The following is a 24,837-nucleotide window of genomic DNA, read 5'->3' on the forward strand; positions in this document are numbered from 1 at the left end:
CTTCCAAAGTTTCCTTTTGGATATTGCTCACCCAAAGGTCCCTTGCACCACATAGGAACATATTTTGGGAATAAGCTGTACTGGCATATTTTTCTATATTTATGCATTCCTTTTCAGTTAGTAAATGCAGATATTTTCAGTGCACAGGGCTCAATTCCCCATATCCAAAAGCAGCTCCAGTACTAGGACAGAAATCTTAAGAGCTGTAGAAAGACAGCTTCAGCTCCCTCCCTCCCTGCCTTGAGCCTTCGAGGCAGTCAGCCACAGACAGCCCCAACTTCCACCATGGCAGCACACAGTGGTCTCAGTTGTCCAGGTCCATATTTTAAGGTCAGAAAGTCACTGTCATCATCTAATTCAAGTCCTGCATAATACAAGCCACAAAACTTCAGCTGGTAATACTTGCATCTAGCCCAACCTCATGGGTGACCTAGAGCATATCTTCCATAGTGACAAGAGCAGTATAAATACTGAAAAGACGTACACAGCAGAATAAGCATCTGAATTCTTTTATCTGGAAGCACTGCGTATCCACAAACAAGAAGTAGCAGGTATCTAAAGTCTGCTGCAATATGATGATGTATCATCTGCACATTACTGTAATGTAATGCCACCCATTCATTAGGAAGTCTGATATGCTTCGTTAGGCATTCCCTCATTAGGAAATTTTTTTATTGCTTTTTATTCTGCTAGAGTAGAGTTGCCTTGGCTGAAGTTCTCCCTCCCAAGGGTGTGCCTCCTTCTCATCTCTTGTAAGAGCTCAATTAAAACAGCTCTGCCAGTTGAAACAATGAAGCACAGGAAAAATGCTGTCCCGTCCCTCCCCCCTGCTTAAATTCTTGTAACAGTCTCCTAGGTTATGTCAGCACTGCTAACCCCGGGACCTGAATTTTGTAGGTATCGTGCTATACCAGAGGAAAACCATTCAGGTTTGGTGAAGGTACAAGAGATTTGAAGAGGGGAATATTGCTGCACATGCTCATCATAACTGTGAAGTACAGAAGCTCAGGTCTTTTCAGATTTAATCTCCACTGAACACATGCCAGCTTCTCAGGACCTCTCTTGGCTACACAGCCATTTGCTAAACTCCAGTGTTCCAGGACATCTGAGAGGATTGCTCCAGCTGCAAGGAGCAGCTCTAGAAACACAATTCCAGTACAGCCCTGCTCCTTCCAGGGAAAGAGACTAGGAAGTCAGTTTCTCCTTCCAGTCTCAATGCAGCCTCTGTTAGCACCTGAACATCACGGAGGAAAAGAAAGAAGCAGGCAGCAGGGATAGAAAAGAATAAGGAACATGGGAACCAGGTGCTGGAAGAAGAGGCAGTGGCAATCAGAAAGCAATGAACGATCCAAGGAAGCACAGACAGAAGTAGGATAAGCACAACGAGAAGGACTAACAGCAGAGCTCAAGCAGAAGGGACTGGCCAGCAGGACTGTGAACCCCTATCTGGCTGGATGGAGAAAGAAAGTAGCCTGTACATCCCTCAGCTCTGAGACTCTGCACATGGCTCTGTTCTCCCCTGTGCTTTCCACTCCAACTATACCGTAAATCCCACCTGCAGTTCTGCATGAAAGCTCAATTAACAGTTTGGTATCATTGAACTGGAGAGATCCCTGCTACCTTCCAGTGTGTCCCCCTCTGCTGCCATAACCTGCACAACCCCATCACTCCATAGCACAGCTACTTCTAACCCTCATCTGACCATACATTAAGCTAAGAGTAAATATGCTTCAACTCACCAGAACTTCAAAAAAAGTAATAGAGAAAGGGGAAAGTAGCAATTTGGGGGGGTTCCCATGGGTACTGAATAGAGTTTATTTTGCTATCAGATGAGCAAAGAGGCAATGTAGAACAGGCACGAGGTGAACAGTTATATACTATTCATAGCAAACTACCAGCCTAACCTGCAGTATACTATGGGTACACTAAGCCTCACACAGGTTGGGGGGGGAGGGAGGGAAAGGAAGGAGAACCAAAAAACCCACCCAGACAAAATCAGAACAGCCACATAAAGAAAGTGTCACAACAATGACAATGCAGACATGAATTCTGGCATTTTACAGCGCTTGGTCTATGTTTGGCCATGCAATTTTAATAAACATGAAAAAAACACACAGATGCATCACAAAAGCATCTCTGGAAGAGAGCATTGAGGCACCAGGATCCATATGAGCCTTCTAAAGTTTGGAGCAAGAACACAACCTATTTTAAAAGTTTCTGAGAAACTAAATTATACAGCAAATGAAAAACTAAAACCTCAAAAGCACCTTTGAATATCCACTTCTAGACAGTGGTACTGTAGCCCTCCAGAAGAATAATCCCCAATATGAATACTTCTTTCAGTGCTCATGAAAGGTTAAGACCTAACAACATAGGATATTGACACGGAGAACATGTTTGGGAATCAACTAATTATCTGTTTATCGGTTAACATTGTTAAAAAAAAAATACCACACAAACCCACACACCAGAGCTGCACAGGAAATAACTAGATATCCATGCAGGAAATTAATTACTAAAGCATGTGAAATGATTGATTGACCAAGCAACCATTAAAGAAAAGTGTGCGAAGGAAACAAGTTACTGTGTTTTGAGTCATATCCTCAACTATATGCTCACTAAAAACTATTTTTCCACAGTAACTGCAATTAAAATCTCCTCCCAGCTTCTCTTCTTTTTCTCATATAAGATCAAGTCTATCTTTGATAGAGAAAGCACTCGCTCACATGCAACCACAGAAAAGCCACAAAGACATCAGAAATGCAGATTAAATGAACTGCAGAAAAAACTGAATTAGGAAAAGCAAAGCATCTGCATTTCCATGAGGCATGTCTGGTACTAAATAACAAGAAGGCTGGACAGACGCATTCAGAAGAGAAATGGGGTTTATATCTGTCGTATTAGAATTCTAAGTTCTAGCAGAAGGGACATATGTTTCCTTTACTTAAAATACAGAAAAATATCTGCCCATGGAAATTATGCAAAATCTTGTCAGAGTAACTGTTCCCTGCACTTCACAGCCTTTTGCATTACTAACAGAGGAAGCATATGAAGTTTTAGTTTCTTTAACTCCAATGCACCTATTTTCTTCAAAACTATTATTATGCAAGACCTAAACATCAGTGGGGCCCTCCAAGTCTCTGAAGTGAGGATGGTAGGCAGAACTGTCTCCTAGACTTAGGAGATCATCAGCAAAATTTCAGATAGGTAACAAACTTTTCCCAACAATACTAGCTGTTTCCAGTTATTCAAAGATCTACTGATTCAGTCTCTGAGTAGCCTGAAAGAAAAAAAAAATCCACAGTTTTCAGAAGTGTTGTAAGCCTGCTTGCTTAGCTGGGCTGATGAGCAACGCTTCAGGAGATCCAGTAAAAAGGAGGGCATGAAGCAAACTGAACCACGACTGCTATTCCAGATGTGTGCTGAAAAATTTGTGACTCAAGTGTGTTTAACAGAGCAGGACTTCAAAACTTACCACTAGCTTCTCAAATTCTATTAGGAAACCTGAGTGAACTGAGAGGGAAACTACGGTGCATGGGAAGGCAGGACAGCATACAAGCCTGACAGGAAAATCCCAGAAAAACATGGTAATGACTTACATTCCCTTCTCCACACAATTTCATGTTCTGTCATTTCCAAAAACCTTTTACCATTATCTATTAAGCAAGAAGAAAGCCTCTCCAAAACAGCTGTCGAAAAGAAACCAGAGTACTCCCTCTTTCCTCCCCCATCCTGTACTTATGCCACAACTGAACAAATAATTTGAAGATATTTTCTCACCATTTCCTAGACTGCTGCTGCCAGGAAAGCCTGTCTTCTGCCATCACCCTTCATCCAGCTTCCTTCTGCAGGTCTTACTTCCCCATAAGTGAACCCAGATGCTTACATACATAGCCACTCTCTGCTCTTCCCAGCATGAAATCCTCAGGATTCTTATTCACGGGATTCGGTTTTCTGATTTCATACTGCCACAGCACAACAAGGAATTACTAAAGACAGAAGCTGTCAGAAGAGCAAAGGTCCATCCCTTCTCTACTCTTCATCACAGTTTAAAGACCTAAATTTTTAATGTCCTCAGGTTAACTTCCCTGACAATTTTGCTCTCAAATTCTAATTAGAATACAATGAAGATATCACCAGTTAAATATATCATCATATTGCATTAAATCTATTCCTCCCCCATGCAATTAACAAGGTGTTTCTAACAACCATTCAGCAGCATGGCTTTTCAGCCTATCCAGTCATCTTTATTCATTTTTCACAACAGCCTTCTGAGGCAAGGAACCTCACTGCCCAGCCCATTAAACCCCGTTGCTGTGCTACATTTTAGTGGAAGCCTGAATTTTACAGATATGACTGGTCTGGGCCCCCTCCTACCCACTGGCCATATATTGAGCAATACATCTTACTCACAATTACTTAATGCTTCTGATTCCTGCAGAAATTAGTTTTACGGAGACAATTAATTTTCCCAAACTCCTCTCAACATAAAAGCAGCAATAAATACACCCATTTAAGACACCAGTCAAGTCTCAAGTGGAATGCTGATTTGGGCAAGAATACTGATCCCATCCGCTCCCCAAAAACCAAAGCCCAAACTCTCTAAAGAGAGCACCATGCAAGGCAACATATCAGCTATCTAAGACACTCTGGACCACACAGCTTTCTGATGTGGCACTACAGTGATGCTGAGGGCAGACACCAATGCACATGTGCACATTTCTACTGACTGAATAATCTGTATTTCTCAAAATTCCAGCAAACACATAAAAGGGGCACTTCTCTTCTTTGTAGAAAATGAGTGCTGACAGAAGCAGAGGACAGGATGACATTGCTGTTGCCATAATACAAATCCAGAATACTTAAAAGGATAATACATCATTTATTGACAACTGACCCAAAACAATTTCATAATGTAACAACTTATACAATCCAAGAACAGCATAAAAGTAAACCAAAAAAAAAAGTTTATGGACTCTAATTGGTATTAAAAAGGAAAACTAATTACACAAATTCCATTTTTAATAGTAGCTTGTTCTAACACATGGGTTTTTTAATAGGTATTAAATAAGAATGAACAAGTTCTTCCTGCAGCTTTTAGCATCCATCAAACATAAATGTTGAGAAGAAAAAAAAGAAATCATTGTTTTCAGAGATCCAACATAAAAACAAAATTCATTTCTTGCTTCTCTGAAAAGTAACCATGAAAATGAACTTGCCTTGCCCTCAATAAACAGTTCATCCTCTTGTATTTTGTACAATTAAGCCCAGCACATTGTTCCATTGTTTTAAACCTACATTGCCTTGATCTTCCAATTTCCAAAACAAGAGAACTACAAAAGCATTTTCAAACACACCTTTTAGATCAGGCATGTGCTTTCCCATGCACACACATATTAATGGCACAGATTGCACTGTTCCCCTGCCCATTGCAAGCTTTTGTAAGTGTAAATTTTGACTGCACACAATATACAGCTATCCAAACAATGACAAAAATGCTTTCTTAGTACTGTCTCCATTTTCTTTCCTGTAAGCACATAAAGGCCTTCTCACAGTACTGGGAGCAGTCTGAGCCCTCCAGAGCCACAGCCAGTCTGTTCCACAAAAGGATGGCCAGCTCCAGCAGCATCTCTGTGAGCACCACGGCAGAGTCACTGTGCTGCATCACGGCAGGTGTTCCTCCAGCTTCTTTCAGTGCGCAGGAGTGGGAAGATTTAACTTAGCCTTCCAAGTGATTGGATCATATTAGAAATATTCCTGAAGTCATGGCTTTATTTCAAAGATCTTTGCTTAAGATAACTTTATTATATACAAGATGCTGTATTACTGCAAATCAACAGGTAAGAACATTATCAATCCATTTAACACTGGTGATACATCCTATGATAATACAGATTTTATGTATAATTTATAAATACAACCCCAGAAGAAGTAACTAGCACCTACAGCTTACACAAAAAGAACATTAACTGATTTCTCTAAAGAAAGTAGCATTACAGTAAAGGTACTGTAAATTCATATTAGAAATTATCTACCCCACACAAACACTTCTACATTTGTCTACACAGGATGTTTCCAGCAGACTCAAAGCAGCCTTGCTCTGGCTCCCGTAAGTACAGCTTCCAGCTACTTCAGTGTGGCACAGAGCTCCATCTAATATAACCTAGCCTACACAGGGCTTGTTAGCTCAGGTTTGGTGATGAATTAACCACAGCCACTGGCTCACAACCAGCTCAAAGCATGAGCCAAATTTGCAACATAGCATTTAGACACAACTGACAGCGTCTCATAATGAAATTGCTTACTCACCTTATTCACCTCACTTACTTCATCTAGTGGAATAAACTAATCACCCGTATTGCTACACAAAAAGCATTCATATGGAAGATTGAGGGCCCTGTTTGCTCACACCTTAACTTACTGAGCTTTTCCAGGTAGAAAAATCTGTGTTTAACAAAGGTCAAAACCAAAGTGAACAATTTTTGCTGACAGTGAGACCAATGGCACCCACTGCCCTTGACAGCATTTCACACAAAGCATCTCTGATACTTATGAACAACAAAATGACTGCTAACAGCTCCAGGAGGTACATTAACAGCAGGAATGATAAACCTTCAGCAGACTCTGGCTCTCTACTAAAGATTACACTTTTTGTTCATGCATATAGGAAACTAAACCTAAAAGCACAGACAACTCAGCCTAACATCTACATCGGAAACTTAAATCTAATGCTTTGTTTCATTTGTGCAGGAATAGTGCATCCACTGCACACACACTACAGAATGACTGAAGTCCAAGTCTGTACCACAAAATCTGGCACACTAATCTCAAAATTTATTTCTACCATTTAATAGGTAAAAGCACTGCTTGGCTTTTAGGAATTGGCTCCTTTTTCAAACAAAACTGGCTACTAGAAATTAGTAGACAACAGTGTCGTTAAAAAAAAAAAAAAGAAATCAGGGGCTCATAGTCCCATCTCCTATAAAAATATGGATATGTGATTATTAATAACACAATTAATAGACTTAAGTCTATTTTGGCTTTTTTCTATTGATGATTTTTCTAATTTTAGGGAAACCCCCTAGATAATTCAAATATCTATGAAAGTTTATGAAAGTAGGAGGCCTAATGGAAAGTGAGAAACACATGGTTCACACCTCATCAGGTATCAGAAAATCTGCCCAGGAGCAAGCAAATGCAAACGGCCCAAACAGGGCAAAAAGCATCCAGCAGAACTTTCACCTTCCCAGACACCAAAGTCAATCAGCCGTAAGACTCAAACCCACAGGAAACCAGGCTTCACCAGTTTCGGTACTCATGGAAATACCTGATTTCTATAAATGGTAACATTTTCCGTATAACATCTACTGAGAGCTTCTTCAGCACATCAAACTCTGTACCCTGCAAGGCATCTCCCTGCCCTACCCTAGACAAGCTACCCAAATATTTTTCCTTCCAAATGTTATTTTCTTTAAAAATACATTAAATATTTCCTTTAAAAATCCACAGCTAGTCCTATTTATGTGACTATTTGCTGGGTGGAACAAAGTTAGATGCTAAGCTGGAAATACCATAACAGCTGAGTATTTTAACTGGCAACACCCTTGTAATGACATGCCTGTGTGTCGTATCAGCTAGAGGCTTCACAACCTTACAAATCTGACATCTCCCATCTTGAAAGAGTCATTTAGCAGGTTTACCAGAATTTCACATGCGCATGGTCACAGACAATCTTGTATTAAAAATACCCAAGAGCATTGTATGAAGTGTATATTAATGAATTTGACACTTGTCACTTAATGACTTCTGTACCGAACTCAGGAAGGTCAATATGCCATTCCTCCAAAACTGAATAAAACTTTTGTGCCACATCATAATATAATTTATGATACAGTATTTTTTCTGTAAAATAAAAGTCCAAAGTCAAGGTCATATATTGCTTTTAACACTGAAATTTTATCTCTTTCCAGAGATTAGCCTTATTACCTGTACTGTTCCATCATTATAGGTTTGCACAGATTAGCAGTGTTCTACAAGGAACCTGCTCTAAATAAAACATAAATTGTATAATAAGGATGCTACAATTCATTGTACATCTAACACCACTGGGCTTGGGAGATTTTTTTCCCCCAAAATCTGAAAGCAAACATATGGCAGTACATACAAAGACTATACTAAACCTTTCTTATCACAGGCACCCAATGTATTTCCCAAAATTTGCTGCTTAGTATTTTAAAACTTCAACTTTGCTGAGGCTTATTTTGATGCATTTTAAAAATGTAACAAAGCAGGGGAGAGGGGAGAACTGAGAGCTACTGGATTCAGTAATCCAGTAGATATCAGAGTCTTGACTAAATATACTTCTCCTGATTAAAAGCGACCCACCCATGAGAATCAAAGAGACAGAAATTTGGAGACCTGCCAGTTCATACAATAACTATGTTTATTTGTCTTAATAAATATTTAAGAAACATGACTTGTGGTATTTGATACAACTGAGACCATGGTTAAAAGGCCCCTCTCCATGACATAAGCAAATACAGCCTATCCTCTTTATTTGTCCGACTTCTTTTCGACATTCAAGGCTAATCTAGTTTTAGGTCAGGAAAGACTGCGGTCTATCATTTTAAACAAACCATTGTAGTAAAACGTGAACAGGAAATTCCTAACTACACTGTTCAAAGAACAATGATTAGAAAAACAACACAAGCTCACAAAGCACAAGAAGGGCAGTCTGGGTAAAAATAAAAAAAAGCATCATACACATACAGTCACCTTACTCATTTTACTTTTCCCCTGCCAGCCCCCACTCCCCACCTCATCCTCCCGCCAAGGGTCCTTCAGACCTTGCCAAGGGAGAAACCTCTGGATCCTAAGGGGGAAAAGTGCAGTATATACAGCTCTGTCTGATACCTTGGAAATATCCGGCCTGCGGGAGTTAGTGCAGGCATGCCATTCATTCCACAACATATAAATGCCCTCTTTAGAGCCTCATCCAAGCAGCAGTTTCCTTTGGATTTTGAGGCACAGGTCTGCCTTGTTTTTCAATAAGCTGCAAGCTATTTTTGCCATGAAAAAAAAACCCCAACATTTAAAAAGTGTGCCTGCCTAGCATACAGAAAGTATATAAAATGAGTAAATGTGGACTCAAGGAAAATCTCCTGTATTAGAACTCTATTCATAGCACAGATTTCCATCTTCTAAAAGAAACAAAACCCCAAACACTTAAACCCCCCAAAAGCACAACAAAACTCATGTACTTTAAATACAAGTGTAGTATCTTAAAACATTCAAAAATTCTTTAAGCAAAGTGCTCTCACAACTATTTTGAAATCATCCTTGTAAAAATCTGAACAAGTGACTATCTTCACTAATGGGAAGAAAAAAAAAATGTATTCCTAATTTGACTAATTCACTTTTAACATCATGTACTGACATTATATTAAGAGCCTATTAGTCTGTATAACATCTGTTTTTTTTCTTTACAGAAAACCTAGAAATATCTGGATACAGGTATTAGTGCTAAAATCTTCATCCACTTCGAAAAATAAGCTTTTGAGCACATACATAAACAAGGCAAAAGACAGAAAAAATGAACACAGGATCTCAAAAGACTTGCATTTTAAAGAACCGTATTCAGGGTCTGGAGGGTGGGGAAAAAATTTCCACAGTCAGGACACTACCCCTAGTTTCGGGGTGTTCCAAATGGAACCAGAGTTTTGGACATGGGGTAATTTGTATTTTAAAGGGAACAGAAAAGCCTTTTATAAATGTTCCATAGGTTCTAAATGTAAAGAAAATAAACTTACAGTTGTGATTCGAGTAAAAAATGAACATGATTTTCTTTATGAAGTCACTTCAGAAAGAATAAAACAAATATCTTAAGAACCATGTGGGCAAACAGGCATATGTGCAAAACTTCCAAAACTCCAGATGTTCACATACCAAACATAATTACCCTAAAGGAGATATTCCAGAAATTTATTACAGTATGTTTTAATGATAAAATGAGGCAGCTGTATTTTAAAACAACAAAACTTTTAAAAAATTCTGAACCCATTACATGTTAGAAGAAAAAAATTACCAATATTCCCTTTCAGATATTGTTTCCAAAAGAAACAGGTAATGGTAAAAACCTCTGTACAAGTCAGAAAACAGAAAAAGAAAGAGGCTTTAACTCAAGGATCCAAACTGAGTCCCATCAATAGTTATGAAAGTGCATTATTGCCTTAAAGCTGTTTGGCAGATATTATGAGACGGAACAGAGGACACGTCTCACTCCTAGCAGGCAGATGTCCAGAGAACAAGATAGCTACATCATCACTGTAACTGAACAGAAGCACTGAACAGGCACAGACAGATCTACAAGATTACTCCCAGAAATAATTTCCCTAACACAATATTACAAGAGAATTCACTCTACATACAAGTATTGGTATTTCAGTGGGAAAAGTTTGCACAAATGAACTACTTTCCACAATCACTGGAGCTTTATTTAGCCTATTTCCTGAATATTGTGACAAATTTTATGAACACTGGTTTGAAAAAAATATACATATATCTTCATTCACATGAATCAACTGCTGTTTTGTCTTTTACTAAGTCATAAAAAAATACTCTATAACCTGGCTTAGCGTGAAAACAGGTTTACCTCTGAGCTTTATGAAATGTTCAAGGTTTTTTTATATTTACTTCTGAGAAAACTTAAAGAGTTTTTTCTAAGCACATGACACACTCCAAGAAGACAAAAAGTTGGGATATCAAAATCTGTGCCAAACTTTCCAGAAGCCACTTCTGAAAATTAAAAATTAAGGTAGTTGATAATTTCCTAAAAGGCCTTGAATCCCTAAGAACAGATTCAGTACAAAGAGTAAGGAGGTTTTGAGTGACATTTACAGCCAAGAACAGGAAACACTACTATGACTTTTCTTTAAAAACTCAAACCAAGAAAAAAAACACCACGAAACTAATCATGGCTCAGCAAATCTTCCACAGATCACTCCTCACCAAATATTTCTCAACTCCAACCTTCCAGATGTAAAATCAGAATAGTGTTTACTAACAGAAGCACTGAGACTATAGCCATAAACAAATATTGTAAATTATAAATTGCCTGAAATTTCAGATGATTAAATGACATGGTACAGACCATTCACATACATTTGTGTTTGGATACTTACTCATAAAGACTCTTTCCTCCAAAAGCCTTCTATCATGCCCAACTGAAGAAATTTGTAATGCTTCAGCAAAACTTCATGTAAGTGCATACAGAAAACTATTAAAGAAGACAACCAGGAATTTACATAGTAGCTTATTTTACAGTAAGAAAATAATTCCTGGAACTGGAAATACAGTATCTTCATTGCACCATCAATCCATCAGAATCCAAGACTCAGCCTGATCATAAACCTCTTGACATCTTACTCCAAAAATAGGCTAAAGGGAAATATTTTGTTTAAACCAAAAGTTAAAGGGTTTATTTCACAATTTCTTTGGGAAAAAATTGTAGCTATGCCATATTAAAAAACAAAACAAACCCAACCAACCCATACAGAACACAAAAGAAAATACCAACCTACCACTTTAATTCTGCTTAAGACAAGTATGCAGGGTTCAGCATTTAAATTTTTCCCTCAACATCATCATCTTCCTGAATAGAAAACATTAAGTAACACACTTCAAGAACAGTAATCATACTTCACACTGCAGATCAGTTCCAAGGAACTTAGCTGAAACTAGCCATTCACTAAGATCAAAGAAAATACTTCTTTAATTCAGTGCATACACAGTGTTCTGAGGTATCAAGAAGTTGTTTAGCTGAATCAGTACATATGACTCAATATGCAAAGAATTATTAAATACAAACAACACAAAAGAAAGGATAAGGACAAGCTCTAGGATCTCTCCTTCTGTCACTCTACACACCCCTTGACTAAGGCAAAAGGCTTAAAAAAAAAAAATCAATCTTTAAGTCCTATACACATTGTAGCTGCCTTTTAGTAGTGCAGATAACTGAAGAGTTGCTTCTTTCTGCAATCCTGGCTATAAGGAAGAACACTAAAATACTAGCTCATGCATGCATTAAGCTGCATTTCCAAGGGTGGAGAACTGTGTGAAATCAAAAAGAAGTTTTCACAACAGATATTCCTCTTTATGACATGACATTTACTCCCAAAGTTCCCCTACAGCCAACACAAAATGATGACTGGGCAGTCCAGATACAAAATACAGTTGATCAAAAAATACCTGACCATTTTTAATTAAAATGCTTTTGCTTTCCTTCTGGGGAAAATGGTTTTTTTAAAAACCTTTGTGAAATACGGAGATGCAGTTAAAACGATGTCTTCTGCCATACAGACAAGACATAAGCATTAAAATCACATTGCAGTTAAGAAGTAGGCTACAATGGATTTTCGAAGTACTTTTAATATAAAAATTCAGCCTCTGAAGCATTATCAAATGAAAAGCCTGGAAGCTCACAGGTGTAAGTTTATTGAGGCAAGGATTGTATTTGATTGCTTGAGAGGAATCTCAAAGGAAAGGAAGAAACAAGTCCATCATTTCAAAGTAGAGCATTTTTAACCATCTTTCTGCAAGCTGGTACTAGTGACCATTTTTCTAAACAAACAATTCTGTAATTTAATTGTCCCAACTGAGCAGCTACATTAAGCACAGAAGTAGTACTCAAATGCCCATGCAGAGTCTTGAGCACATGGTGCTTGTTTATCACAAATCTCAGTACACCCATAACCACAAGAGCACCACTAGGCTTTCCCTTGAATAAACTACAAGCTGGCAGAAAAGCAAAAATAAGACAACTCAAACCAACACAGAGTAGCATACACTTTTTTCAAAAGCTGCCAATCAGAACACTACATACAGTTGAAAACAAGCATATAAAAATATATTAATATGAATATACATGTTTTTAACCAAATTTTGACAAATTACCTATTGCAGTTCCATCTACAACCATTTCCAATTTTTTTTAACTATGTGAAGTAGAGGTCAGTTATGCTATCTCTAACAGATAATCATCAGGTTAATTTGTGGGACGGCTTTCTGATGGATTTCTCCTTAATTAAAAACCAAGCTATGCTAAACCACAACACCATCAATTATAGTGTTAAAGGCTACTTAGACCCTACTAAAACAGACCTTTGATCCAACAGGCATGATGGTCATTAAATCAATTTTTTCTTGGGTTTTGTGGTTAACTTATTCTGAAGTTTGGGGTTCAAGGATTTTTACCTATGTGCCTTATCATATCTTTAATACTGTGATTCTTAGTCTTATCCAAAAGATGTAATCTGGGGGAAGCAAAAGACATGTAAGTGTTGAAACAGTTATTTCAAAACACACGCACTTCTTTCTCCAACTCCTAATTATCCCTACACTGCCCAAAAGAAAAAAAAAAAAGGTAGTGTACTTTTTATTCTGTAAGTCTCTTTTTAGCACTCATAGAATTGCTGTTCAAGTCAAGTAACTTTGGACAGTATCCACCTTTGAGAAGTGGGTCACGATTTGTTTATGCTATAGAATTAGATAATTATGCAGTACTTCAGCTGCCTTCCCAAACATGGATAGGCCACTCTTTCTAAGAAAATGTTGTGCATTAAGGCTTTCTAGAAGTCTTATTTTTAGCTGTTTAAACTGCAGTCCAACATTAAATAAATCAATTTTGAAATACTAAGCATTTTCAGCTTTGATACCAAACTCTGCATTTTGCTGTAAAGAATCCTAATCACTCTCTGTGAGAGAGTTTCAGCCTAAGTACAATATAAGTCAAAATAGTTTCAACAAGATTCTCCATAGATATTTCATCTCTAAAATAACTCTTTCAGAACGCTATGAAAGATAGCCTTTGATTCTCTGTTGCTGGTTCAAGGGTGTTGATATCACTGTACTTTATTTTTGACCCACTGCCAATTAAATATACTGAAATAGAAAAGTCTTTGAAAACAAAAATAAAAAACGTAGTTGCTTTAGGTTTTGATATTTACTAACTCAGCCCTTGATGGCAGTCAGCTCCTTCAGCCAAAGGGTGAACAGTACAGCACAGAACTGCCTCCATCCTGCAAACCACGGGGAGACCACCACGCTCATCACTAGATGCCTTTCCTACTCCAGCCAACACCCACAGAAAAGTAGGGAAACAAACTGAGAAACATTCCAGCTTATTTGATCATGCAACATGTACCTAGAGCAAGCCTTGCCAGGAGTGGAGCTGTATTAAATGGCTAACTTGAAGGATTCAATCAGCTATCAAAAGTCACAGATCACGTCTTCCCAAGCTTTTAGCACACTCTCATTGTATTAAGTCCAAATTAACTTTCCTATGTGGGACAGAATCAAGAAATGATCAAGACCCTGTGGCATGGCAGAGCAAAGCCTACACCCCCATTCCTTGCTATTAATGACTAGTTAAGAACTGAAGGATTTACTCTCACGAAATAGGCTAGATGGGTATAAAGGAAAAAGAACACATCATCAAAGTCCCTGCCCCTCTCCATAAGCAGAGACAAAAATCTTGTTCATCTAATCCAAATATTACAACCTCCTCCTCTATGACCTGGCAATTTCTACCTATACACATTCACCTCCCTTAAAAAACTCCCCAGATACACTGGAATAATCTTTTGACAAGTTCTCGCTCCAAACACTGGTGACAAAAACACCTTTTAAGTCACCCAAATAGCTGTTCCGTGGTTTTTGTTATTACCTTGGCATGCCTTTTCACGCTCCATCCCTTCCTCAGTCACACCCTACACTTCTACACCCAACTGAGATCTTCCTTGGAGATGCTCCACTGTCAAGATACTTTCCACATCTACCTGATCTTATACTCACTTCCCTCACATACACCTCCCAAGCACACATCTGGTCTAATTTCCTCACACACCAACTTTGTTCCCTGTTACCCATGGCAACACTCACCACTGACTTCACCAAGCCTTTTGTGTTTCCAAGCTGGTGATGATACCACAAGCTCAGTCCCCAAATCAGTTCTGCTATTTGCAGCTCTCTCACCTCCTAATACCCACTTCAGTGCTGCTACTCGACTAAAAAACTGACTCTGACACCTATTTTTCTTCTGTTGGCCTTTAAACATCCATCTTATGTCAGAAAACTGATTCTCTCCTTTTGAAACATAACTTGATTAGAGACGTGTTGTTTTACTATGGGAGTATTTTAAAAATCAGTAGTCAAGGCTGCCATTCACAAAGAGGATTTACTCAAAGAAGGTTTTAAACTGACTCATCACTTTTCCCTAATCCAATTCCTTATTGAATCAAGCTTAATTGACATAAACCACTCAAATACCCATCTGCCCCAAAGGTTAAGTCAGCATAGGGAACTCAACCAGCTGAACACTACCCTTCCCCAAAAAAAGGAGACATGAAATACTGCATAGGGTTGGGGTTTTTTCTCATTTTCTTACTGCAAGGTCAGATAAGCAAGGGTACCAGTGCGAGAGAGGGGTGAGACCATGTGGTTTGGCAGGGAGGACATTACTGGTTTTGGCAGCAGCGAATTATTAGCTCAAGAGCACTGTATTGCCAAACCTTGCTGAGCGTGCTCCCTGCCCTGCCACAGCAGGCAACGAGGTAGGAAAAATACCTAGAGCATGTTTTCTTTAGCTTGCTTTTTTCAACCAGAAACAAGTTGAAGATTACTTAAAAGCTCCAATACTGGCTGACTTTGCTGGTGAATGTGAACTGTCACATCTGCGGCAGATACGATATTCAGGAAGTTCTATTTTTAACTGTAGACAGAAAAGTATTAGTTTTACTTTTTTCAACAATATATCAACGAAATACTTCTGTTTGGCTTCACATACAACTTTACAAAGCTCTACCTTCCAACAAACAACACAAAATTATAAACCAACATTACATTTAACAGGCATGTCTGTGAAGCTTGTTAACAGGGCTCTACTATAGATAAGTTTCTAGGGTTTTTTATTGCCTACAAGTCATTTGTTCTTATGTTTACACAGTGTTGTCACTATATTTATGTTTGCTAAAAACATGAAGTTGGTATCTCTCAAACTAATCACTAGAATACAAGCCTGAATAGGAATTTTTTCTCCAGATAATAGAACTTAAATCCCAGCCCTAGACTTCAGACATTTCAAATCTTGCATTCTCACACGTGCAGATCCTGAAAAGCAGAGATTTCCCTCCCCATAACCGTTTAGAAAATACACTAATGCAAACACCCAATTTTCTTTTCACACTGCCTGGTGCTGCTTAATTACAATAAATACAACCACTGTATCTATACCAACTCAGATACACACTAATTTATATATATAAAAATAGCAAAGTACCTTCTCTGACAGTTTCAAGCACAGACAAGTTCCAACAAATCAGGGTTTCTCAGCTTGCAAGACCCAACGCAGATATGAATCAATACCATGTCACAGCACCCTTCAAGAAACAGCTCTCATAACACGTGCCATCACACTGCTGTAACACACTCGTCACAACTGCTAATTTAGTCCTTTCTAGCATGCACACAAATACAGTAAAGCAGGTGTCTACAATACATATCTAATTGCTGAAAATACTTCCATTAAGAGGTAAAAACTACACACACAAAAAAAAACCCTTCACCTTTAACAAAATGTTAAGAAGCTTAACAGTGGTGGCTTTGTTGCTAATGAGGTTTCTGTGGCTCAAAAGATGTTTTGATGCTTTAGCACACATGCATTAGGTCCTGAAATTTTATGCTGCCTAAGCCAGATTTTCAAAGGATATGTATTTTAATCAGTAAAAACCAGTTAAATAAACCATAAATCACTATTATTGTACTATAAGGAAAATCTTTCATCTTAGAAAGAATCAGTGGATGCCTTCCACCTCTACTCTTCAAGACACTGAAAAACTACTAAAAACATTTCTAATACTCAATGACTGGAGATGTAGCACTCATTTATAACAATGCTGAATTACAAAAAAACATTAATGTTCACTTCATACAGGCACTGCTTTTCCCCCAGCAATATAAATCTGAAAAGAAATTAAGTTACTTTTTTAAAACATTTAAATCAGAGAGGTGAGATCAAGGCGGCAAAGGGGGGAAAGCAGTAATTTAGCAGTATTTACCATGAATCAGCTAATTAACATTGTAACATGTTAACACCTAATCAGAATCTACCAATCAAACAAAAGACTCAGCTTGAAGATCATACCTAATACCAAATAACATTAACCTAGGATGCTTCTGTCTTCACTCATTTTTAATCATAAACATTTTCTTGGGATTCACACACAATATGAAGTTAAGTATCTGTCTGTAGACCTACCGGACAGGATGAAAAAAAATATGAATGTACCTCCCTCATGAAAGGCAGAGAAGTTGATGCATCATGGCATATATGTATGTGTGAAGCTTTCAAAACAAGTGTCAGCTACAGCATGCCCTTAAAAATATGACAGAATTATTCTGAGCAAGAACTAAAGTACAAATATGTGCAGACTGCCCGGAGAGCTGAGGGCACTGCAGCCCTTTCTCAACACCATTTGCTGCAGCATGTATTCCCAGTCACATGCCAGGAGAGCAGTCACACAGCTGCACGGCTTTCCCATCCACACTGTGGCTGCATCCAGGCTTGACATTTGCACAGAAAATCCAAAACATCTGGATCTCAAGTACTGTTCTATATGCAATGCTTTTAATTCCACTGTATTCCCAACCTGAGGTAATCAAACAGTGCAACAGCAGTGACCTAGATGCCTGAAGTAATGGGGATATGACGCAAGCCACTGTATCTGGGAGAGGACCAGTGCTGCACCTTCTCCGAGTGTCTGCCATGGATCTGGAGACCTCTGGAGTCCCTATCCACGGTGGGCGACCCTCAGGAGGGGCTGGAGAGCCACCTCGCAAACACCCACAGTCCCAGGAGCAATGACAGGCCCAAATGCAAGCGGCTATGTCCAGGCCTGCACACTGAAGACGAAGAGATGGAGAGGGAGCTCTTGTATGGGTTCAGAAGGGTCAATTCCAGCACGGGTTCCAGGGACAAAAGACGTTAACAAGAGCGGGTCCAGGAGTTTTATAGGGGTGCAACCAACCAGACAGGTTTGGGCAAAGGGCAGGGGAGAGTACAAACGGACCAAGCAGAGACAAGGTGGGAGGGAGCAGTGCAGGGGGACCAAAGGGGGTATCGAACACCAGAGAACGTTCTAGAAGTTATAGATATTCAACAGGGTGATGCATATTCAAGAGGTCATACACAAAATGGGGCAGGGAAATGATGAACCAGTTGCAACTAAGTAGTTAACACAAGGGTCTGTGGGTGCTCACCCTAACCATCAAGGGAGATATCAAACCCCTGAGCCGGCCCACCATGAGTTTAATGCTGCAGCTCAGCCCTGTGGTTCACCAACAACTCAGGGAGCAGCAGCCACCACCACAACAGGGAAAAATAGGATTTTTTCCTGGGTGCATCAAGAGAAACAACCAAATAGAGCAACTCTCCACTTTCTAATGAAAGGATGGCTGCTCTGCCAATCCTTATGAGATATACTTAGCTATATGTATTTTATATACAGGTCAAATGATACATCATGCAATGGAGACAGCATAAACAATGAGACTTCAAATGATAGCCAACTTAAATCGGGCAAAACTTAGGTAATTTTATCTAGAGAGTTAAAGGAGTGGAAAAACTACTCTGACATCTAATATCTACTACTATTAAAAACATACCATATTTCTGGTTTCAACTTCTGACTATCAGATGCTATTACAAATCTACCAAAGAAAAGAGTTCTGAAGTCTCTGCTATCATCTCTTTTTGTGAACGGTACTCAAATCACTTCTTAAACACCTCTTCAACTGAATAAATTCAACTCTTTTCCTCTCATGGGAGAACATATTTTTCAGATCCAAATTCATTCAACAGTTCTTTTTTTTTCCTTTACAAGCTTCTTCATCTCTTGCAAGCTTGGTAACAACAACCTAAAAAGCCAGTTTATAAAATCACAACCAAATTAGTATTTCAACAGTTCTGCTCCACTTTAAACATTTTCAAAGCATCACTTCCAGAAATAAATTTTTGTACCTTACAGGTTTCATTTTATATTAACAGTTTGCATCACAGTCAAATACAGAGTATGATTTAAATTTGTCCAGTCATTGAAATATTTTCTGAGGGAAGACCGAAGTAATGATCAACAATCACTTTGTTTTCTTCCCATTCCACAAATGGCATTAGCTCAAAACAAAACTATGAGTTGACAGAGCTGAACATCAAAATACAACAAACAGGAAGTAGACAAGAAAAGTCTGAAAACATATACAAAATTGAAGAAAATGTTCAAAAATGGCAGTGATACTAACTATACTTTTGCCTTCATCTTTCTGATGTTTTGGAATAGAAGTATTTGAATTCTAATAATTAATGTCACTAATTGCAACTCTCAGTGTAGGGGTTTAAGGCAGACCCAGAAAAATGCTATTTTTGAAAAAAAATTGATGCTTATGATTGTCTTTGGATTGCTGAATACTGCCAGCTGTACAGATAAATTCCAGTACTCTAGGAAATATTCTCTTGCCTTGACAATGAGGCCACCGACTTTCTAACCTTATCACGTGGTGGCATGTCAAAAGATCCTTTGCCTCACTAAAGGCCCATCTTCCAATTTGGGCAAAACCTTCAGAAGTAACTCTCATCACCTCTCCCATCTGCCCTCAGAGTTGCTCCTCTACATGTATCAAATAAGGCAAGAAAATATATGAGAAAATAATTTGTCACTAAAAATGCTCTTTTCATACAAAACAAGCAGTAGTTAAGTGACTTTAAGTCTGGAATTTTCTAGATTTGAATATCTGACATGAATATCTGACATGAATATGCTTTTTATTTAGGCTTCTTACTTACAATTTCTTACTCCTTTATAAAGCCAGTCTGGGGCAATAGAAATCACATTATGCAGCATCACACCAGCACGTTTGAACACCTTGCTGTGCAACTTGCCATAACAGGGGAAACAACAGTAGTAGTGGACTTTGTCTCACCCAACAGAAGAAGTCAACTAATTGGGTAATACAGATACTTGCTAAAATCAAATGATGATAATAAAGAGTCCTGAAATAGTTCAGCAAAAAGCTGAACTTCTGCACTTTCCTGCCCAGTACACCCTTAGACATTTCTACTCTGCACTAACAACAGATACCTGCTCCTAGCAACTTTGCCAAGCTGACTCGTTTTAAGCCCATTAGCCTTTCCTGCTGATTTCCAGACTCTACAATTCTGACTTTTCAATAGTCTCCTTGTCCAGCACGTATTACATTTCTTGACCCCCATACTCACATCTCACACCCTCCAGCCATCTTCCCTTCTTCACCTAGACTTTGCATGCTACCCCTCGTGGTATTTTCTCACCCTGAAGATTCCTCATCCAAACGCAGTGCTCTTTCTTCCCCCTCAGGGTTCCCTGTACAGCCAAGAAAAGAGCTGACACCCTCACACCCTGAACCCTCACCAGACCAGTTTCTCCTTACCTGTTTTTCCCTGCTCTACTGGTTTTCCGTCCAGTTCCCCTACTTTTTTCTTCCCAGACTTCAGGTGCCATCCACCTTCTCCCTACCTCTAGCTCCTGATTGCTCTGCTTTCAAAACCTACCAAATTTTCCCCCCCTTCTCTGTCAAATTCCACGGCCAACCCTATTTGATCTCATACTCGTTGTTCCAACCCACCTCTTCTACAAGGCTAGGGTTTTTCTCCTGTGGTCACATTATTCAGCTATTAGGCCTCAGAATTAAGATGCTAATGAGGACATAGGACAGAAAAACTCCCCAGTACCAGCAGTCCAAGTTGCAGGAAGTTACACACAGCTGCTAAAACCTAGGTCTTTACCAAGCCCACACTGATTTTTTAATTCCTCCCCAACTGGTCCAAATGGATGATTTCTTCATGCAAAAACACTCCTACACCTTATAAGTTTAAAATCCTCACTCCAACATGATTCAAATCTTTAAACCACCAAGACAACTCACATTAAGAAGCTGAAAGACACCCTCTTCACTAGAGTTATTCCAAAAAACCAGCACTGTATTTTAAGTGAAGTTTCCACATACAGCAAATTTAGCAAGACTCATGAGCTTGGAAAGTTTTTGCCAAACTCCAAGAGTTTTTTGTCTAAGCTCTAATCACTTGAAAACAGTCTTGTAACAAACAGCAACAGTAATAAGATCTCTGGTGCCACACAGATCATCAATATCAACCACAAACATAGTTGGTCTTTTATAAATTCATTTACAATCCTATTATTGAACAGAATCTCAATGTAGCAAGTACTGTGCAAACACAAGATTAAAAGGCAGTTCCCTGCCTTGAAGAATTTATGATCCATTAAGATAAAAGACTACTACTACCACGAGATGAAAACGTGCACTGAATGGCTCCCTTCTGCAATCCACAGGATCTGCTCGACAACCCACCACAATCTATCCATTAAACACAATCCACACACAGCAACACAGTATCTTCCTGAACCTAACGACTGATTTGATACTAAAGATAACATCCTTCTCAAATCTGCTCATTTTATCAGTCTTGCACCTTTTTTCTCACCACAGAAAATCATAAGGTATCCACTTGAGTCCTTTTTCCCTTCTCAGTCTTTACTATTCTGACTTGTCTCCCTTACTCTCACCATCTTCCCTTTCCCAAACTCCAAAATCTTTTATACAGCACTTCTCCAATTAGCATTTCTTTGTCTTTTTGGCTTCAGTGGGAAAAACACTGGGGGAGAGGAGCGAAATTTGTTTTGTTTTGTGGTGGGATTTTTAATTGAATAATTATTTCAAATCAAATTCACTAACCAAGCTATCCAAAAGGCTCCAAAATCTCAGGGGGAATCCTGAAAAGAAAAAAAAAAAAACAAACTACTGAGTGCCAGCTAAATGGAAAGAGGAGCCTGTGGGGATGCTTAGAGACTACTACCCATAGGAAAGCTTAGAGGTGCTGATTCTCAGAGCCCTTGATCAAGTGCAGCATGGCCTGAGGTCTCATAGCTTTGTCCAGTTCCTCCTGGGTCGAAACAAAAATAACCCAAACACAGAAATGGGAGGCTGAACTCTGTCACTCTATGCCTAACTCATAATCCTGAGGTACATATGACACAAGTAGGTTATTCTGCCCTCCACTTAAACCACTTTTTGCAAAAATACAGCTTCAATACCATTTCACTGCTGCTCTTACCTTTCTTTCCCAAACTTTCTCAGAAAACAACTACCCTGATCCTTTCCTACTTTGCTGCTGCCCATGGGAATCTGAATAGCTGCAATGAAACCCAAAAAGACTGGTCACTTTCCGCCATGCAAAACCCAGACATCTCGCTAAAATAACAAGAGTGGTCTATTCTCAACCAGAGATTAACTCTGCAGTCACAGAACCAGCTCCTGCTACTTGAATTCTGTACAAACTACTGGTAACATGCTCGTGAAAACATCTCTTTTCTATCTGCCCCAATGTAAATGTCTCAATCTCTGCTCTACAGCCTGTTCTTACCCAATGTGAAAAACAGATCCAAGTTTAAACCTTGGAGTGAAATATTTAGACAAAACTTCGAGCAACGTGTGGCATTTCAATTATTTCTTCCAAACACTGAGCCATAATTTTAGCAATACTACGTAAGTTGAACAGTAACTCAATTTTAACACTGTAGTAAATGGCTAAATCTTTTCTGTTATTTTCTGTATGGAAGATATTGCAGAAGACAAAACCGCACACTCTCTGAAATTTAATGGAAAGGATGAGATGCAGGGAAGCAACAGACATCGGTTACCTTTACAACACGGCATTAAAAGGAACCTAACAACGTGTACATGCATTTCAATGTAGAAAAATATGTACCATCTAAAGCATATTAACAAATATTTAACATCTCAGCAAAAAAAATACGTGTATGCATAAGTACATTCAAATAATGAGACAAAACATCTTGATCCGGTAGGTAAATATTTAGGCCATTTAAACAATTATGCATTGTCGTGCAAAACGACAGGAATCTCTCAAATTACTACAGTCTTTAACCCAGACTGTGCTTAAATGTTTCTGTGGCCTGCTTAACATTCCAGGCATACTTCTGGCAAGGTAGCTCTGGCTGAGGTTCAAACTGTCCTTGTCCAACTTTCACTTACAATAAAAACATTTTTTAATATAGAAAAGCATACACAGAGACATATGTTTCTTATTTCGCAGACACCTAAAATACTGACACTTGTGTTCACTAACCCCGCGTGGAAATTTTTAGGTGACCGCTTTGAAGCGAGGTCGTATTTTACTGGGCAGCACCCGCAACAGAGCCCACGCTTCCACCAGATTTCAGCTACGACGCTTAAATATTGCTTATAACGTATTTCTGTTAAAAGCCGTAAGACCTGTCCGTATTTATTCACCCTAAATGAGAAGAAAAGGCCTAACTCGGTCTCCCCACGCACCGCCGGGCCGTGCAGACGCTGCTTGGACACCACGCAGCTGCAGATTTTTGCTGCTAATTTGCAGCAGACCGCGCATTTGTCAAATTAAGTGCAGGAATTTCCCGGTTTGCTTACCTCCACGCAGCGTTATCTTTTATGAGGAGGTAATCTACCAAATTACTCCAGCATGCCTCCAGCCTGCTGCTGCCAATTAGTTCAGCCCGGCTAATAAATCAGGATGGCCAAGCCGCTCGGTTACAGCGAGGCTGCTCCGGTACGCGAAGAGTACAAACACAGGCAGTGTCGCCGCTCCTGCCTCTCCATGTCCCCCCGCACTGAGACAACCCTCAGTCCGAGCACCCACCATAGGGAAGTGCGGAGGGGGGGGTGGGGGCGGGAGCCTCAGTTCTTTTTTTCTGGATCAGAGTTAAACATCTAACACTGCCGACAAACCCACCAGCAGCACGGATAGGGGCTCTACCCTCACGATGGGCCGCGGAGAGCCGCTGTGACAGAGCCCCCCCCCCCCACCGGGCCGCCGACTCGGAGCCTCGGAGTGCCCCGCCGGCAGCGGCACCGCCGGCCCAGCCGCCCACACCCTCCCGGCGGCCGCGGACGAGGGAAGGAAAATGTCGCCGACGGGCCCGGCCCCGGGTGAACCGGGCTCGGGCCCTCTTTCCCCCCGGATCTCACTCGTACCTGTCCCGGGGGTCTATCCACGAGGTCTGCCGGGTGTTGTGGTCGATGTAAAAGACTCGCCCGTCGAAGTCCCTCGCTTCCTCCCAGCCGGCGGGCAGCGGCAGCTCCGAGCTCTCCCGGCCCCGCTGCCCGCCCGCCGCCGGCCCGCCGCCCTGTCCCGCCGCCGCTTGCTGCTGCCGCCGCCGCCGCCCGCCGCTCAACCACGGCATGGCCGCTCCGCCGCCGGGCCGCCGCCGCCCTGCTCCGGCCGAAAGCCGCTCCCCGCCCGCCGCCGGGGCAGCTCCAGTCCCGCCCGGGCCGCGGCCGCCCGCCGCCTCCTCCTCCTCCTCTTCCTCCTCCAGCACTAACAGGCGGCCCCGCAGGGAGCGGGACTCGGGCGGCTCCGGCTGCACCGCGCCGAGCTCATCCTCCCCCGCGCCAGCCCCGCTCCAAGCCGGGACTAGCCCCGCCGCGCTTCCTAACCCCGCCCGGGACCTGCCCCGTGCCGCCGCGGCTCCCAGCCCCCGATCCCGGCCCGAGTGCCCCCGCCCCGCCGCTCAGCAGCGCCCCGCCGCCGCCGCCTCCCGCCCGGCGCCTGCCCCGGCCATCTTCCCTCCCTCCGCCCCGCCCGGCTGTTCCCACGCCGGGGCCGCGGAGCCCTCCCGCCGCGGCCCGCTCGGTGGGGCACGAGGGAAGCAGCGGGGCCCGGCCCGGCCGCACCCC

The 24,837-nt window shown here is 40.6% G+C and overlaps 1 protein-coding gene across 3 annotated transcripts in view; it reads right to left on the reverse strand.

The window, feature by feature from the left end:
- Positions 1 to 24,591, reverse strand: part of WWC3 (WWC family member 3) — a 101,299-nt gene extending 76,708 nt beyond the window's left edge. For 2 of the 3 annotated variants that reach the window (XM_069003793.1, XM_069003789.1), the window contains exon 1: positions 24,136 to 24,412. In XM_069003793.1, the coding sequence (XP_068859894.1) occupies positions 24,136 to 24,344 (209 nt within the window). In that variant the 5' untranslated portion in view covers positions 24,345 to 24,412. Of the gene's footprint in view, positions 1 to 24,135 lie in introns of all 3 variants that reach the window. The other variant, XM_069003800.1, reaches the window with a different exon arrangement.
- Between the last annotated feature and the right edge of the window lie 246 nt (positions 24,592 to 24,837).

The sequence above is a fragment of the Aphelocoma coerulescens genome, chromosome 1 (assembly GCF_041296385.1).
Source record: "Aphelocoma coerulescens isolate FSJ_1873_10779 chromosome 1, UR_Acoe_1.0, whole genome shotgun sequence".
Lineage (NCBI taxonomy): Eukaryota > Metazoa > Chordata > Aves > Passeriformes > Corvidae > Aphelocoma > Aphelocoma coerulescens.